This window comes from Melozone crissalis, unplaced genomic scaffold, assembly GCF_028551555.1.
Source record: "Melozone crissalis strain CALT ecotype California unplaced genomic scaffold, PUWL_Pcris_2 ptg000092l_1, whole genome shotgun sequence".
Lineage (NCBI taxonomy): Eukaryota > Metazoa > Chordata > Aves > Passeriformes > Passerellidae > Melozone > Melozone crissalis.
The window spans coordinates 1,346,127-1,365,311 of NW_026535869.1; the positions used below are offsets into that span (position 1 = coordinate 1,346,127).

Genomic DNA, 19,185 nt, shown 5'->3' on the forward strand with positions numbered 1-19,185 from the left:
GCAGGAAAGCAGCAATAGCAGAGGCAGAAAAGCAGACAAGCAGCAGCTCTGTAGAGCAAACCAAAGCCCAGCACTCACCAGACAGTTCCAGCAGTGCAGCTGCCAGCAGGACCAAGAGGGGGAATTTTTCCTGCATGCCCTGAGCCATCCCAGCGAGGAATGTCCCAGCTGGCAGCAGCTCCCTGGGCTCGCTGCTGCCTCCCAGCAGCGGGCAGGTGCTGCTCTGCAGGGCAGCAGAGGGCTGGGTCACTTTATAAGAGCTTAGGCCACACACTGACCAATGACCTGGTCCAGGAAAAAAAACCCTGCGCCAATTGGAATCAATGGGTTTGAACAAAAGAACAGAGCTGGGCAGGTTTGCATCCAAAAGGTGGAAAATGGGACTGTGAACAGCAGAGCAGCCCTGGGGAAGGGCTGGGGGAGGATGTGGAGGGGTTTGGGTACAGCCAGGGGAGGGAACAGAGCTGGGAGTGCCCCTGCCAGGCTCAGGGCTCTGGGGGTGCCCACTTTGGAGAAAAGCAGGATCAGGAGAGACCTCCTGGCTCTCTGCAGCTCCCCAGGAGGACGTGGAGGGGAGGTGCTGAGTTCAAGCTGGGTATTAAGAAGCATTTTTTAGCCAAAAAGGGGGTAAAACACTGCAAGGGCTCCCTGAAGAGGGGATTTTGTACAATGCCCTGAACACACTTTGATTCTGCTCAGCCCTGGAGTGCTCAGGCAGCTGCACTGGGTGAAGCTGTGGGTCCATTTTAACTCAACTATTCTATAATTCTGAATTTTTTTTTTTTTTTTTTTTTTTTTTTTGCCAGTTCGTGGCAATAAAAACATCCACAGGGATCAGGCTGGATCCCAGGGAGGAACAGAAACCATAGTGAAACCAGCACAGAACTCAAACCTTTCTGAGAGCCCAGAGGCTCCCTGGGCACAATCACAGTTATATCCCTTTTGGTTTTTTTAGCCATAAAGCCCCCAAATAACTGTAAACATTCTCTGCAGGCAGCAAGCAGCCCCCAGCAGGAATCAGTGCCAGGCACACAAACCTGCAGCCAGGCTGAGAGAGGATCCTGACACTGCCCTGCCTGTGTGAGGGCACTGAACACCTGAGCAGGGGCAGATAAGGGCCCTAATGACAGCTGGGAACAACGATATTCCCCATCATTCAACAACACTCTCCATTATTCAACAATATTCCCCATTATTCAACAATATTCTTCATTATTTAACAATATTCTCAATTATTCAGCACTATTCTCCATTATTGAACAATATACTCATTATTGAACAATATTTTCCATTATTGAACAATATTCTCCATTATTGAACAATATTCTCATTATTTTGCAATATTCTCCATTATTCAACAACATTTACCATTATTTAACAATATTCTCGTTATTGAACAATATTTTCCCCACTGTCCAGGCTGTGCCAGGGGTCCAGCAGGAGCTCCCTGACCCCAGTGCCAGCCCAGTGTTTCTCACAAGGGGAAGCTGATCCAGCTGCTCTCTCTCTCTCTCTCTGGAAAAAGCTGCTGGATAATTTGGGGGGACAAAGTTCCCCCCAGAACTGCCACCCCCAGGTGCCAAGGAGAGGACCCAAAGAGCCATTTTATACTCAAACTGGGCTGGCCTGTGTTTATTCTGCACAGAAATGTCATAAATTCTTCTGTTTTCTGTGTTCAAAACCAACAAAAAAAAAAAAAAGCTACACTGTATTAATGGCCGTTTATTAAATTTATGCCAATTATTAAAGCAAAGGCAGCCTAATGCAAGGGGATATTTTGGTAACTGAGATAATAAATTAACTCCTTCCTCCTGATTTTGCTTAACTGGCTTCTGTGGGGTACCAAAACCACTCCAAAAAGCCGCTGAAAAGCTGATGTGCTTTGAATGAATTTTATTAAAGCAAAGAAAACTCAGGAGCAGTGAATGGAGGGCACTGGGGAGGGCTCTGAGGAGCTCAGCTGCTCTGCACGTATTTCATGGAGGAGTTCAGGATGGCCAGGCCATTGAGCTTCCTCAGCTGCTGCATGTGCCTGCAGAGACAACAGGGGGACAGCTGGTGACTGAAAATCAAAGTTTTAAACTCTCACTGCTCTGCCCAAGCTTGCAGGGGTGCTTAATGCTAGAAATAGTTCAATATATTCAATATAAAATAGTCAACATTTTATATATTATAAAAAATATAATTTATATGTTTTATATATTTATATAAATATAATTTATTCAATATAAAACAGAGTTTCTAAATAATAGTAATAGTAATAATAATAGAAATAATAATAACACATTATTAATTTCATGTTAACACATTAACATCCAAATTAATGCAGATACTCTTAATAAAGTTTCTAGGTTATTATTGCCCTCAGAAAGGCACATAAATGACATTCTACAAATAGGTTAATTTCAGATTAACAAAACTAAGAAAAGAAAGAGTTTCCCTTCTATCTCTGCTGTTTCAGACAAATCTCAGGGCTGATATTTTCTCTACTGCTCATTTGGGATTTACAGATTTTAACGGATCTGTAGATCCCAAGTGAGCAGCATTCCTTCCAGCACAGGACAATGAATTCCCTGAGAGATGTGGGGACAGAACTGGCACCTCAGGAGCCCTAAAGGGATTTGGGGACAGATCACAGGGAGGGATTCTGGCTGGAGAAAGGAATTAGAATGGAGTAATTATAAAAAATAACCTAACAACTCTTGGTTTGGCTTACCCTGGTTGCTTTCTTAGGGATAACAGAATAGGGAAATAAAAACTATAACAGAATAAAAATAACAGAATAACAGAAAATTGAAATAACAGAAAAGGGAAATTTAAAAAGTGGATTTAGGGGCTTACCTTGGCTCAGCCACGCAGAGCCTGCCCAGGGCGATGGCCGAGTTCTGCTGCACCGAGGTCCTGGCAGCGTCACCCCCAGCGTGCCTGAGCAGCAGCTGCACCGCCCCAGAGCCCAGCAGGGACGAGGCAGCCCCGGGCAGCAGCAGGCACTGGCTGAGGCAGAAAGCTGCATTGCCCACAGTCAGCTCATCCGCGGAGTGCAGCAGCCCCAGCAGCACCTGGAACCCTGCAAGGGGGGAAATCTGGGTTAGACACAGCCCCAGCTGCACCTGGAACCTTGAAAGGGGGGAAATCTGGGTTAGACACAGCCCCAGCAGCACCTGGAACCTTGAAAGGGGGGAAATCTGGGTTAGACACAGCCCCAGCTGCACCTGGAACCCTGAAAGGGGAAAATCTGGGTTAGACACAGCCCCAGCAGCACCTGGAACCCTGCAAGGGGGGAAATCTGGGTTAGACACAGCCCCAGCTGCACCTGGAACCTTGAAAGGGGGGAAATCTGGGTTAGACACAGCCAGAGCTGCACCTGGAACCCTGAAAGGGGAAAATCTGGGTTAGACACAGCCAGAGCTGCACCTGGAACCCTGAAAGGGGAAAATCTGGGTTAGACACAGCCCCAGCAGCACCTGGAACCCTGAAAGGGGAAAATCTGGGTTAGACACAGCCAGAGCTGCACCTGGAACCCTGAAAGGGGCAAATCTGGGTTAGACACAGCCCCAGCAGCACCTGGAACCCTGAAAGGGGAAAATCTGGGTTAGACACAGCCCCAGCAGCACCTGGAACCCTGAAAGGGGGGAAATCTGGGTTAGACACAGCCAGAGCTGCACCTGGAACCCTGAAAGGGGCAAATCTGGGTTAGACACAGCCCCAGCTGCACCTGGAACCCTGCAAGGGGAAATCTGGGTTAGACACAGCCCCAGCTGCACCTGGAACCCTGAAAGGGGCAAATCTGGGTTAGACACAGCCCCAGCAGCACCTGGAACCCTGCAAGGGGCAAATCTGGGTTAGACACAGCCCCAGCAGCACCTGGAACCCTGCAAGGGGGGAAATCTGGGTTAGACACAGCCCCAGCAGCACCTGGAACCTTGAAAGGGGGGAAATCTGGGTTAGACACAGCCAGAGCTGCACCTGGAACCCTGAAAGGGGAAAATCTGGGTTAGACACAGCCCCAGCTGCACCTGGAACCCTGAAAGGGGGGAAATCTGGGTTAGACACAGCCAGAGCTGCACCTGGAACCCTGCAAGGGGAAATCTGGGTTAGACACAGCCCCAGCAGCACCTGGAACCCTGCAAGGGGAAATCTGGGTTAGACACAGCCCCAGCTGCACCTGGAACCCTGAAAGGGGGGAAATCTGGGTTAGACACAGCCAGAGCTGCACCTGGAACCCTGCAGGATGGGAAATCTGGGTTAGACACAGCCAGAGCTGCACCTGGAACCCTGCAGGAGGGGAAATCTGGGTTAGACACAGCCAGAGCTGCACCTGGAACCCTGAAAGGGGAAAATCTGGGTTAGACACAGCCCCAGCAGCACCTGGAACCCTGAAAGGGGAAAATCTGGGTTAGACACAGCCCCAGCAGCACCTGGAACCCTGAAAGGGGGAAAATCTGGGTTAGACACAGCCCCAGCAGCACCTGGAACCCTGCAGGATGGGAAATCTGGGTTAGACACAGCCCCAGCAGCACCTGGAACCCTGCAGGAGGGGAATCTCTGTTAGACACAGCCAGAGATGCTCCAGCAGCACCTGAAACTCTGCAGGAGGGGAAATCTGGGTTAGAGACAGGCAGAGCTGCTCCAGCTGTGACTGGCGCTGTTTGCCTGGAAAAGCTGGGGAATGAGGGCATTTCCTGGCAATTTCAGCAGCCAGGAGCTGCCTCAGCTCCACTTTCCAGAGATCTGTCTCTCAGAGAGCTGAAGGTGCCACATTACAGAATCACAGAATCAAAGAATCACAGAATAATGAGGTTGGAAGAGACCTCTAAGATCATTGAGTCCAACCTATGCCCTAACACCTCAACTATAGCACCAAGTGCCATGTCCAGTGTTTGTTAAACACATCCAGAGATGGTGATTCCCCCACCTCCCTGGGAAGAGCATCCCAGTGCTTTATTATTAACTGCCTTAAAGCTGAGAGGCTGTTGTGGAGAGAACAGCTGGAAAAAATAACATAAAAAAAGCAGAGATGCTGTTGTGGAAAGAACAGCTGGAAAAAGGAACATAAGAAAAGCAGAGATGGTGTTGTGGAGAGAACAGCTGGGAAAAGGAACATAAAAAAAGCAGAGATGCTGTTGTGGAAAGAAGAGCTGGAAAAAGGAACATACAAAAGGCTTCCTGCGCATCCAGAGCTACCAAAGCTCAGCTGGGAGCTGCCCCTAAGGATGGCAGAGTTTGGGCTCTGACACCTGAGAGCAGCAGCAATATCCCAGACCAGAATCCTGAGATCCAGGATCACTGAACATGGGCTGGATAAATCCAGCCACGAGAGGGAGAAACAGCCCCGAGCCCTGGAAATCAGGGGTTATTTTAATAGGATAATCAGGGGTTATATTAATAGGAAATCACAAGTTTCACTTACTTTTATCCCCCTTCATCAGCTCTTCCTGAGCTCTCCTGCTGCTCTTGGTGCAGACAGAAAGGGTCTTTATGGCATAGCTGGATGTGAGCTGTCCCCCAACCTGAGGGGGCAAACACAGTGAGAAAATTAAAGAAGAATTAGAATTAAGAAATTTTAAAAATTTAAGAAGAAAGAATAAAAGAAAAAAAATAAAAGAAAAAAAATAAAGAAGAATTACAATTAAGAATTTAAAAAATGTAAGAAGAGAGAATAAAAGAAAAAATTAAAAGAAAAAAATTAAAGAAAAAAATAAGAATTAGAATTAAGAATTTTTAAAAATTTAAGAAGAAAGGAAAAAACAAATGAAAAAAAATTAAAGGAAAAAAAATTAAAGAATAATTAGAATTAAGGACTAAAAAAAAATTAAGAACAATTAAAGAAAAAAATTAAAATAAAAAATTAAACAAAAACATTAAAGAAGAATTAGAATTAAGAATTTAAAAAAAATTAAAATGAAGCCTGGGAGCACTGTGACAATGGCCAAGGATGCAGACACAGCCTCCAGAAAAAGGAGGATAAGGCCAGGGGGAGGTAGATTTGCTCAGGGGACAATGCAGGCAGGAATAAAGGAAGTTGGATTTACTTTCAAGAATTTGAGCATTTTCTTCACCACTCCTGCTCTCACCACCTCCTGCACCGCTGAGGGAGACGCAGGCAGGACACGGCTCAGCACTCCTGTGGCTCTCTAAACCAGGGGGAAAGAGAAGCAAAACCAAACTTTTATTGCTCCAGGCAGCTTAATTGGTTTGTTCCTGCATGGTAAAACTGAAATAATTAAAGTACTGGAAGGAGAAATTCACAGGAATTAAGGAAATCTCAGAACTGCAGGATCTAACAAAGAACAGCTTTAGGATGTGGCTTTTTTGGAAACTGAGCCCAGCAGAGCTTCAGCACAGAAAGAGAGGAGCCCAAACTGGAACCCTGGGTGTTCATTCAATAGAAAATAAAAATACAAACTCCTGGCAGAGAGCAGAGGCACTGAGAGAGGTAAAACAGCTCAGAAGGGACTGAGAGCCCCCACCTGCCCCTGCTGCAGGAGCTGCTCTCCCTGGAGTCCCACCCCATCCCAGCTGCAAAGGGAACACTGAACCCCCAAACTGCTCTGCCTGCTTTGCTTCTCCACTCATTTTTAACGGTTCCACACTGGAGTGGTTTCTAAGAGCTTCTATTAAGCAGATTTCAAGGGAGCCTTGAAAACCTCTTGCATCAAACCATATAAAAATGAATATAAAAGTGGTCTATTACTTTTTTATTGCTATTGGGAGCGTTTGAGGATTCAAAGTCTCCTGCACAGGGCAGAAGTTGGCTCTGAGGAGCTCAGGAGAGCCCCAAACCCAGCTTTTGTGGGTGACTCACTGTGACAATCCTTCCGTCCTGGTGGCTGAGCAGAGCCAGGCACTTGCCACTGATGGGCACAGCAAAGTCCTGGGAAACACAGGGGAAAATCAGGGGAAAATAGGGAAAACTCAGGGAAAACACAGGCGAAAATCAGAGGGAAATGGGGAAAACACAGGGGAAAATCAGGGGAAAAATGGGGAAAACTCAGGGGAAAATGGGGAAAAATGGGGGAAACTCAGGGAGAACACAGGTGAAAATCAGGGGAAACTCAGGGGGAAAATGGGGAAAACTCAGGGGAAAATGGGGAAACAACACAGGGAAAACTTAGGGGAAACAACACAGGGAAAACGCATGGAAAGATAATCTGTGCCCTTTACACTGTTTTTTCCTCATGGCTGTTTATATATTGGAGGTGGTGGCAGAAGAGAAAATCCCTTTTTCACTTCTCAGCCTACTTAAATTATCACCCACCCTTAAAAACAACCTGCAACACTGTAATTTATTTATTTTATTTTAAATTCCCAGGTGTTGCTTACCTGGATGGTGCCATTGGATTCCAGCAGCAGGTTCATCATCAGCCCCAGCAGTGCAAACACGCAGTGCTGGTACCCAGGGCTGGCATCGGGGCACCCAGCCTGGCACAGAGCAGCAAAATCAGCGCCCAGGGCAGGCCAGGCCCTTCCTGGGCAGCTCCAGGGCAGGGAAAGAGCTGGGACAGGAGGAGCAGAGCTGGGGGCACCCCGTGACACCAACCCGCGGGTGGGACCCAAAGCTGCACCCCCAAACCTGGGGTGCTTGGGGTGTCACAAAGATCCCTCAACCTTCAGGGCTTGGGGACTGCGCTCACAGCACAGCCTCACCTGGGAGGTGCTAGAATCCTGGAATTTGAAATTTCCTGTGCTGAAGAATTTTAAATGAGAATTTGAAAGTCTCTATGCTGAAGAAATTTAAACTAGAATTTTAAACGGGAATTTTAAACTCTCTCTGCTGAAGGATTTGCAAACTCTCTGTGCTGAAGAATTTTAAACAATATTGTTAAACTTCATGTGCTGAAGAATTTAAAACTAGAATTTTAAACTTTCTGTCCTGAAGAATTTTAAACAAGAATTTCAAACTTTCTGTGCTGAAGGACTTTAAACTAGAATTTGAAACTTTCTGTGCTGAAGAATTTCAAACTTTCTGTGCTGAAGAATTTTAAACTGCAATCTTAAACTTTCTGTGCTGAACAATTTAAAACTGTCTGTGCTGAAGAATTTTAAACAAGAATTTTTAATTTCAGTGCTGAAGAATTTGAAGCTTTCTATGCTGAAGAGCACAGAGCCACAAGGAAATCCTTTATCTGACCTGAGGCTGTATTCAAAGCTCCCAGCAGGACGGGACCATGTGAAGGGGCACAGCTGAGGGGGGCAGCTCTGAGACCCCCCCCAAAAATCCCATTTAGAGGGAAGGGCCCAGGGCTGGGAGGGGAGCAGACAGACAGACAGACAGACAGGGGAGGGCTGGGGATTTCCCTTACCAGCAGCTCCAGGCCGGCCTTCCAGCACTCCCTGCTCTGAGCCAGCTGTGCCCGCAGCCCAACATCTGCACAGAGCCTGCCCAGCACGGCCAGGGCACGGGCCAGGGCTGCCCAGGGCACCTGCCTGGCACTCACCTGCCTGGCACACACCTGCGAACACAGCAAGGTGAGGGAAATCAGCACAAACCAGCACACGGCACATCTGGGTGTGTGTGCCACCCCCCTGGCACTCCAGGAGCTCTCTGCTCAACACCAGCTGCCCAAAGTTTGCAGATTTCCCTCATTTTCACTTTAGCTTCAAGGCAAAACCAACACAAAGCACCAGCAAACAGCACATCTGGGTGTGTGCCACCCCTCTGGCAACTCCAGGAGGTCTCTGATAAACCCCAGATGCCCAAAGTTTGCAGGTTTCCATCATTTTCACTTTATCTTCAAGGCAGAATCAGCCCCAAAAAGCACTGTGTGTGTGCCACCTCTCTGGTCGTGGGGAATGGCACTCCAGGAGTTCTCTGCTCAACCCCAGGTGCCCAAAGTTTGCAGATTTCTCTCATTTTCACTTTATCTTCAAGACAAAATAAACACAAACCACCGGCAAACGGCACTGTGTGTGTGTGTGCCACCCCTGTGGCACTCCAGGCGCTCTCTGGTAAACCCCAGCTTCCCAAAGTTTGCAGATTTTCCTCATTTTCACTTTATCTTCAAGGCAGAATCAGCCCCAAACAACACATCTGGGTGTGCCACCCCCCTGGCACTCCAGGAGCTCTCTGGTGAACCCCAGCTGCCCAAGGTGTCACAGTCACATTTTCTGGAAAATTCCCTTTGCCCAGGATACACAAAAATAAACTGGAAATCCAAAACCAGATCTTCCCTACCAGCAGCTGGGTGAAAAAAGGTGAAACAGCCGTGGAGAACGTGGCCCGACACTGGGCTTGGAACCTGTTGGGGGATAAAAATCAAAACGTTTTAGTCACAAATCACAGCTAAAAGCAAGAGAAGAGCAATGGAAACCTCACAGCAGAGGTGGCCAACAGGCTGTCCCTGGCTCATTTCACACAGCTCACAGCACAGCTTCAGAGAAATGAATGAGGAATTGAAATAAATTACCTTTCCTCCCCACTTAAGTCAGACAGGATGTTCATGGCACTCTCAGCCCTTGCATCAGTGCACTTGACAAATGCCATCAAAATCTGCAGCCATCTGGTGTTAAAATAATGTAAAAAAATAACCAAAAATTTGTGTCAGCCTTGGTTTAATCATTACAGACAAAAATTCATAAATCATTAAATATCAAAATTTTATTTTTTAGGTTGTTGGTATTTGGAGCCACAGTTAAACCTGCCTTCTTTGAGCACCCTCTGAGATGTGGCTCATTCCTTTCACCTTTCCTCCCCAGGAAAATGAACAATGAGCACCCATTATTAGTCCAAAGCAGTAAATGGACATTTCTCAGAGGGAGGAAGCAGCAGGATAAGGGACAAAGGCAATGGGGTTTCCTCCCCACCCACTGAGCCATGGCAACACTAAATAACCCCAGTTATTAAATGAGGAGAGATTCTCAGCTGCAACCCAGGAGATTTTCAGGCACAGGGTGAGCTCTGCCTGAGTGCCACAGGGGTTTGGAGGAGGGGACTCCAAATTACAGGAATTCATTTAAAATCCTTTATTTCAGCCATCAGAACTTCCTGCAGCTCCACCCCACATATCCAACTCCCACTTCTGCCATTCCTGGCCTCAAAGGGCAGAAACCTCAGTGCCACTGTGTCCCCTCAGGAATTCACAGAATCACAGAATGACCAGGTTGGGAGAGACCTCAAAGAGCATCAAGTGCAACTCAGTCCCAACAAAACCTCACTGAAACCCTGGCACCCAGTGCCACATCCAGGCTTTGTTAAACACATCAGGGTTGGTGACTCCACCATTCCCAGTTCCTGGGCATTCCCAAAATTCACCGAAATTCACAGAAGTCACAGAATTCAGAGAATAGAATGACCAGGTTGGAAGAGACCTTCAAGACCATCAAGTCCAACCCATGCCTAGCACCTCAGCTAAACCCTGGCACCCAGTGCCACATCCAGCCTTGTTTTAAACACATCACGGATGGTGACTCCACCACCTCCCTGGGCAGAACATTCCAGAACTTTATCACCTTTCTGTAAAAAACTTTTCCCTGATATCCAGCCTGTATTTCCCTTGGCACAGCTCGAGGCTGAGTGCTCTGGCTCTGTCAGTCCCTGCAGACAGAGCCCAACCTTTGAGGGGCTGCAGAGCGCTGAGGGCACCCCGAGCCCCCTTCCCCTGAGCCCTGCCAGGACCTTTCCCTGCTGTCTCACCTGCTCAGGTCCTGCCTGCCCAGCAGCCTGCGGCCGCCCTCGTGCTCAGAGTAGAGGGAGATCAGGGCCAGGGTCTCCCTCTGGATCTGGGCAGTGCCACGGGACAGCAGCTCTGGCAGCTGGGCACCCACCTCGGGCTGGGCCAGCAGCACACGCTGGTTCTCCTCTGGAAAGGGACAGAAAATCTCTTCAATGTCACTCATTGGCTTCTTAATTTCATTTATTTTATTTTTTTTTCAGCATGAATATTTTATTTTAACAGCTGAGCCCCACAAGTCAACACACTATTCTGCATTTCCACTTAACTGTCGCAGACATCTTTTCATGTAAAATCCTTCCCTTAGGATTTTTTCCTCCTGAGAAGCTGAGAGGCCTCAGGGACAAAATGTAAGCAATGGTTATCTGCTGCTGTGGAATGCAACAGGTAGATTTTTGATTAGCCCATCTCAGATGTTTATAATTAATGGCCAATCAAGGCCCAGCTGTCTCCGAGACAGCTGCCTTTTGTTATCATTCTTTCTTTTCTATTCTTAGCTTAGCTAAGCTTCTGAGAACCTTTTCTTCTATTCTTTTAGTGTAGCTTTAATGTAATATATATCATTAAATAATAAATCAAGACTTCTGAAACATGGAGTCAGATCTACATCTCTTCCCTCATCCTAAGTCCCCTGTGAACACCGTCACACTTTACCACGCACCCCAACCCATTTCTCACCCTAAAATCAGAGGCAGGTACCTGCCCAAGCTCTAGTGATTGATAATTCTAAATAAATTCAGCTTTCTCTTCTGTAAAACTCTGCTTTTTGCAGGTGTAACTGCTTAAAGCAGAGAAAACTGTGCAAGGGGTGTTATCTCAGGAGCAGCAAAAATCACAGGGGATTTACTTCCCACCCCTTGTGTGGATTGGAAATGCTCAGAGATTGGAAATTCCATCCTGCACCCAACACCTCCTCTGACCTGCAAAATTTGGGTTCCAACCATGCAGGTGCTCTGGGAGAGGGGTGGCCATGCCCAGCCCCAGCCCAGAAATGCCAAATGAATCCCTCATTAATTAACAGGGATCAGGGGGATGCCAGGGCTTTACCATTGCCAGCACAGGCAGCTTGCCACAGGAGCAGAAGGGAAACGCAGAGCTCCTCCTCAGCAGGGCTTTTGCTCTCTGCACAGAAGGCCCTGGATGAGAAAAGTCAGCTTTGAACAGAGCAAAGGGTGGCTCAAACCATGGGGAATATCCAGGGAATGGGAATTTGGATGTGCTGCACCCCTCAGGTGCCCCTGCAGCCACCACCCAAAATACAGATGGACTAAAAAACCCAAAATATGGAACCTAAAAAGTGCCAGGGGATCCTGGTGCCCAAGCTCAGCTCCAGGGGCTGCAGCCAGAGCCTTCAGCTGCTCTTTCCCACTCAGATTTTTCTGCAGAGCTGCTCTCAGCACCAGGGATAGGATAACTGCCCAGACAAACAGACACAAACAGCAGCCCAGGGATTCTCCTCCTTCATCTGAGGCAGCCCTGTCTGTGCCACGGTCAGGTACAAGTGCCTCCATTCACCCACTGGAATCTGGCATTCCACCCTCCTCCGATCAGTCCGTCTGCATCCCAAGGGCTGATTCTGTTTCTTGAAAACAATATTGCATTTCCCAGGGCTGGAGCGGCCCTGGGAGAGCTCTCACCCTCTGACAGCCTCGCTGCTCAGGATACTGAAGCCATTGTTTGTCCTGAAGAACGTCTGCCCAGAGCCTGCAAGAGCACAGAAAGCTCAGCTGGGCCACAGCCAGGCAGGCTCCTGCTCTTCCTGGGCAGTGCTAAAAGAAAAGGTCACGGCAGCAGCTCTGGGCAAAAACATCCTGGGGAATGGGGGAAAATTCAGCAGGGAGTGAAGGAGGAGTGGTTCTGAAGCTGAAAATTGCTCTGGTTCGTGCCTGGTGCTTTTGGGGTCAAGTGAAATAAATATTATATTAATTATAGTAATAATATTAATTATAGTATTATATTATATTATATTATACTATATTATACATATTATATTATATTATATTGTATTGTATTATATTATATTATATTATATTATATTATATTATATTATATTAATCTTATCATATATTATATCATATTATATTGTATTATATTAATTATATTATTCAGGAAGGCTGAAACACAAAATTGGCTTTGTAACTCAACGGGCTTTAACAGAGAATTACAAATATCTATAAATTACAAATATTACAAATGACAAATATTACAAATATTTATGAATTACAAATGTTTATAAACAAACGAGACTCCAGTCCCCAGGGACTCTCAGCGGCTCAGCTACAGCATCAGTCTGATGCTAAAAAATGCTGTGAACACCCACTGGCCACGCTGAAATACCCACAGTGCCAGTTTTGTGTTTGAAATGCAGGAACAGTCACTGGGATCCTTTAAAACATGCTGCCCTGCCCTCCTCTGCCTGGGTTACACCTCCCAAAATTAACAACAATTAACAAAATGAACATTTTGCAGCAAACTCACAGGTGTTGACGGCTCCTGCCAGCAGGCTGATGGCCCCTGTGTAGTAGGGCAGGTCGTGGCCAGGGCTGCTGATCCTCTGCAGCAGCTCCTGGATGGACAGAGCAGCCACACTCCCGGCCTGGAGCTCCCTCTGTGCCCTCTGCTCCTGCCTCAGCCTCTGCTCCTCCAGCCTGGCCTCCTCCATGCACTCTGCCAGTGTCATATCACATCATATCATATCACATCATGTCATATCATATCATATCATATCATATCACATCATACCATATCATATCATATCATATCATATCATATTATATTACATTCTATCATATTATATTATATTCCATTCTATCATATTATAAATTAAATATTATATAATTACATACAATATGTATTTATATATAGAAATATATAATATAATATAATATAACATAACATAATATAATAATATAATATAATATAATATAATATAATATCATATAATATCATATAATATAATATCATATAAATACATTACATTTTAATGTAATGTAACATAATGTAATATTGTATTATATTATATTATATTATATTATATTATATTATATTATCTAATATATTTATGTATATAAATATATATAGTATATATTATATATAATTATACATTATATAATATATAATATGATATAATGTTATATTATATTACATTACATTACATTACCTTATATTACATTACATTACATTACATTACATTACATTACATTACATTATATTACATTACATTATATTTTATTATATTACATTACATTACAATGATATACCAAAACTACACTAAAGAAAAAGAAAGGAGACATCAGAAAGCCAGACAGGAATTATAATAAAAACCCGTGACTGACCAGAGAGTCTGATACAGCTGGACTGGGACTGGTGATTAATTAAAAACAATTCACACGTTTTGTAAACAATTCTCCAAATCACATCCCAGAGGAGCAAAGCAGGGAGAAGCTGAAGCCTCCCAGGAGAAGAAGAGGCAGGAGGTCACAGGGAAACCAAGTGTGGCAGGGAAACTCTGCTCCCTCTTCAGCAGAAAACAAGGGTGAAAAGAATATTTCTCACCTTTAAAGAGGTTTTCCTTCTGGGGATCAATCTGCAGCATCTTCTCATAGCACTGCCTGCACTGCAGGGAGAAAAAAGGGTGCTCAGTTCCAGCTGGGTGATATCAATGATATCAATGATATCCCAATCACACCCCAAAGGTTTTTGGGGCCACAGCCTTTAATAAAAGGGAAAAATGACATTTATCGGGACACAGATGATAAAACTCTCAAAAAACTATGATAAAACTCTCAGATATTCTCAGTTCCTACATCTGCCTGCTGTTGCAAACTCAAAGGGAATTTTCCAGTAAATTCCAAGGAGCAAAAAATCAGAGTTCCAGCAGAAAACAAAAACTGAGGCATGAAACTTTCCCTCTCATCCCCGAAAGCAGACAAAATGTGCCCCCAAAATTCACCCAGCTCACCTCAGAGAAGTGCTGCAGGGCCAGGTGAGCCTTCCCCATGAGGAAACAGGCTTTAAGGCAGTTCTTATTGCACTGAGGTAAACCAGAAATTAATATGAGTTATGTCTTTAGAACATTTCAGCCTTTCAGTATTTTTTCCCAGCACTCTGATTAATTATTGTTTATTAATTATTAAAATTCGGATTATTATTAGAGCTGCCCAAAGCAAAGATTAGGGTGTTTGTACCATTTATTAGTGGTGGCTAATGTTTTTATGCTGAATTAATGCCCCCAGGGAATCAAAAAACACAGGCTTGAAGTGAGGGTGGAAAGCAGGGTTTCCAAACTGTGAATATTTTCCTGTTCATTTGAGTAAAAAATATGGATTTCTGTAAATAATGCTGATTTTGAGGGTCTTTTCCACTTGGCAATTGTGGAATTACCTTTAATGCCCACTCACAGTCACTGATGGCTTTCTCATACTCATGGAGCTTCAGGTAGGCCTGAAATAAATAAAAAAAAGTCCAAGCAGAAGAATTAGAATCCTTCAAACAATTTCTGCTCGCTGTTGCACAAACACCGGCTAATTAAAAAGAATAAAACAAGGCTGCTGATTGGCCTGGCCATTGATTTGCAGGGTAATTTCCATTCTTAACTTGTCTGCCATCTCCTTGGATGTTCTAATTTAGAATCAGCTGAATAGAATTCTAAATTACACACAAACACAGAGTGCACAAGGCAAACAGAGACTGCAAGGCAAATATTTCACTCTGCAGTTATAGAAGGGATTCCTGGAAAAGCATTATTGTATATAACATAATATAATATAATATAATATAATATAATATAATATATACTATATATAATATATATAATATGTAATAGCTAATATATTACATATAATATACAATATATACTATATACTATATACTATATACTATATACTATATACTATATTATATATTATATATTATATATTATATATTATATATTATATATTATATATAGTATAATGGTAATATATACTGTTATTATATAGAATATAAATAATAATTATTTTATTTTATTTGTTATTAATAGTAAAAAATTCAGAGTATTTGAATCAAACTGGGAATTGGAAGGATTTTCCCCACCTGCTGTGCAGGAGCAGGGTCTCACCACCTCCAAGGGGTGTAACAGAACAATGGTTTGGGTTTTTTACCCTGGCACAGCCCCACAAAACCCAGCCAGAAGTGGCTGCTGCCCTGGCACTGACCTGGGCCCTGTTAGTGTAGAGCTCCTGCTTGTCCCTCAGCTTCTCCAGCCCCTCTGAGTATCTCTGGATGGCCAGGGCAAAGTCTCCTGCCCTGAAGGCTTCGTTGCCCTGCTCCTTCAGGGCTGAGAGCAGCACAGTGCATTGAGAACAGCAACAATCTCCACCAATATTTCATTTATTTCATCCCCCAGTGGGACTGGGCAGGCAGAGCCAGGCTCTCCTGCTGGGACAGCCCCAGGGTTCCAGCCCAGCCGTTTTTTCCATTATTTCCATTATTATTTACATTATTTACATTATTTCCATTATTATTTCCATTATTTCCCTGCAACCATTCCCCTTCCAGAGGGAGAACTGAGCGTTCCCCTCCCCTCCCTCCATCCCAAAGCAGCTCCACCGCCTGATACCGTGCAGAGCACCAGGAGCAGCAGCTCTGAGGAGCCCTGGGCCTGTCCCAGGGCTCCGGCAGGCCCGGCTGTGCCTCCCCCAGCCCCTGGCAGGCATTTCTGGGGCTGCTCTCAGCAGTCACCGTTTGCCAGCTTCTCATTCCTCCTCCTCCTCTGGGCTCGTTCCTTGGCATCCTTCTCCAAAGCTGCCAGGAAGCCATCTTCCAAACAGCAGGGTTGGTGGCATTTTAGAGGGGGAAAAAAAGAGCAAACTTCATTAAAACAGCGTAAAAACAATAATTCCCAGGGTGCTTGTGAGTCATTTCTCAATAAAAGCCAACACCAAGGGGCCGTTTCAGCAATTAAAGTGGAAGTGGCTGACGAGCTGTCACAGACAAGGATGATGCCACCCCTGAGGAGCTGCACACCTGCCTTGCTCCTCCCCAGGGCCAAACAAACAGGTTTGCTTTGAAATTCACAATAAAAAGTGTAAAGAGATGAGGAGCCAGAAGAGGACAAGGCTCCCACCTGTGGAAAACACAGCCACGGTGCTGAGACCTTGAGTGTGCCCCAAGAGCTGACTGAATTTTGGTTACAGACACAGGAAAAGGGCTGGAGTCAGCTCTTGCATGAGCTCCATCCCTGCTAGAGCTGGTTTGAGAGCTTGGTTTTATTTAGAGAGGAGCAGTGTCCTACCTGCATCTGCTGCCTGCACCCTTGGTGTGCCCTGGAAGAACAGAAACAGAAATTAAATGGTTTGGGAAAAGCCACAAATGGTTTGGGAAAGCCAGAAATGGTTTGGGAAAAGCCACAGCAGCATCAGGAATGTCTTTGTGCACCTGAAATCCCCAGCCTGACACACAGCAGGAGCACCAATTTGATATTTAATCAAAAAATGGTAAAGATTCGATAAATTCTGGCATTCCTGGGAAGTTCCCATCTGTGTGTTTAACCTGGACTGGGCCCAGCTTTAATTTCAGAGGGAAAAGCCCTTACAGAAGGGTTGATGAGCGTTCTGTTCACCGTGGTCCTGCACTCCTCCTCCTCCTCCTCCTCCTCCCTGCCGGCCCCTTGCTCTCGGAGCCTTTTCTCTGTCTCAGCGATGGCTTTCTCCTGCACTGCCGAGTCCGGGGACTTCAGCCCTTGCAGCAAATTGGCTAAAAAAATCACAGGAAAACCTCAAATAAAATATAGATACACACAGGACTTCAAACGTGGAAGGACCAGGAGTTCAGGTGGCTTTGAAGGCAGCGCTGGCCAGGATGGCTTTTACCATAAACCCACAGAATCCCTGAGTGGTTTGGGGTGGAAAAGACCCCAAAACCCACCCAGTCCCATGGGCAGGGACCTCTCCCATAGGCCGGGGCGCTCCAGCGTGACCTTGGGCACTCTGAATAAACAAAAACTTCCCCAGGGCGGATTTTGTGTCACTTTCAGGACAGAACCTGCAGTTTCTGCAAGCATTGATGAAATCCACGGAAGCAAGCGGCACTTTGAATAAACAGAAACTTTCCCACGGTGGATTCCTGTCACTTTCAGGACACAAACCTGCAGTTTCCGTCACTTTCAGGAGCCCCCTGCACTTTCTGCTATCATTAATGAAATCCACAGAAGCAAGCGGCTCTCAGCACCCCAAATAAAGGCGGGAGCCGCTCCGAGCCTCCGGCAAACACCGAACAAACGGAACCGGCCGGGGCACAGCGGCATTTGCCCCTTCCCCACCGATGTGCGGCCGCCCTCGGCCCCGCTCCTCCCCTTCCCTGGCTGTCCCCGCTTTGTCCCCGCGCTGTCCCCGCGCTGTTTCCGTGCTGTCCCCGCGCTGTCCCCGCGATGTCCCCGCGCCCCTCCGGTCACTCACTGACATCGTCCACGCGGCGCAGGAAGCGCTGGAAATCCTCCTCGGTGTCCTTGTCACGCAGCATGGCCGGGGGACACCGGGGGGACAGAGGGGGGACAGAGAGGGGACGCGGAAGGGACACAGACGGGACAAGAGGGGTAACCGAGGGGACACAGAGAGGACACAATGAGACACAGATGGGACACAGAGGGGACACCGAGGGGACACAAACAGGACACCGGAGGACACCGGAGGACCCCGAGGGGCAGCGGGAGCCGCCGGGGCCGGGCTCGAACCCGCGGCGCCGTTGCCAGGGGAACGCGCCCGACGCGGCACCAGCGGGTGGGCGTGGCGATGCAAGCGAAGGGCGGGGTTATGCAAATAAGAACGCTCGGTGTTATTCAAATTAACGGGCGTGGTTATTTAAATGAGCCTGTAATTTGGCGGGAAAGCGGCAGGTCCCGGCCGAATCCCGGGGTTATCCCGGCTGGGAAGGGGCTTTGGCAGCACCGAGCGCTCCCCGTGCCCCGTGCCCGCCTTGTCCCCAGCCCAGAGCTCTGGTGCCCCCTCCGGGCCATCCCGGGCACCTCCAGAGATGGGCACCTCACACCCCCCCGGGCAGCCCCTGCCCATGGTTCAACCTTTCCATGGAGGAATTCCTGCCCATGCCCAGCCTGAAGCTCGTCCCTATTTTTATGCCAGACTCGGATTATTTCCCTGTTGCGATCTCCTGAAAGGCTTCCCGGCTCTGTGCGAGGCGGCGGCGATGGAAGGAATCGGCCACGGCAGGGAGCCCGAGAACCGCGGAGCTGCGATGCCCGGGATGGCCATTCCCGGTAAAAACTGCCCGGGATGGCCATTCCCGGTACGTTCCCGACACAGGTTTATCCCGGGATGGCCATTCTCGGTACCCACTCAGCCCGGGATGGCCATTCCCGGTACAAACTCTGCCCGGGATGGCCATTCCCGGTACACAGCAATCCCGGGATGGCACATTCCGCACAGGGACAGGGACAGCTCAACCTGAGGCTGCTGCGGCTCCGGGAGCCTCCAGCCCAGCCGCATCCACTGCCCCGTTCCCCCATCCATCCTCATCAGCC

General features: G+C 46.9%; 1 protein-coding gene across 4 annotated transcripts; it reads right to left on the reverse strand.

Moving 5' to 3' along the window:
• Positions 1–1,261: 1,261 nt before the first annotated feature.
• On the reverse strand, positions 1,262–18,307 carry TTC12 (tetratricopeptide repeat domain 12). 4 transcript variants are annotated; one of them, XM_054291449.1, is made up of 21 exons: positions 18,107–18,307; positions 17,245–17,405; positions 16,945–16,975; positions 16,392–16,469; positions 15,866–15,987; positions 15,054–15,113; positions 14,632–14,703; positions 14,226–14,286; positions 13,149–13,337; positions 12,308–12,374; positions 11,718–11,806; positions 10,634–10,799; positions 9,408–9,500; positions 9,176–9,239; positions 8,304–8,453; positions 7,324–7,422; positions 6,806–6,874; positions 6,033–6,134; positions 5,411–5,510; positions 2,842–3,067; positions 1,262–1,669 (listed from the first exon to the last, which is right to left on the reverse strand). In XM_054291449.1, the coding sequence occupies exons 1-21, from the start codon at positions 18,168–18,170 to the stop codon at positions 1,651–1,653; spliced, it is 2,082 nt and encodes a 693-aa protein (XP_054147424.1). In that variant the 5' UTR covers positions 18,171–18,307; the 3' UTR covers positions 1,262–1,650. The 4 variants fall into 4 exon arrangements, with proteins under 4 accessions (XP_054147424.1, XP_054147423.1, XP_054147427.1 ...); XM_054291448.1 differs by lacking the exon at positions 1,262–1,669 and adding an exon at positions 1,918–2,032; XM_054291452.1 differs by lacking the exons at positions 1,262–1,669; positions 13,149–13,337 and adding an exon at positions 1,918–2,032.
• Positions 18,308–19,185: the final 878 nt, after the last annotated feature.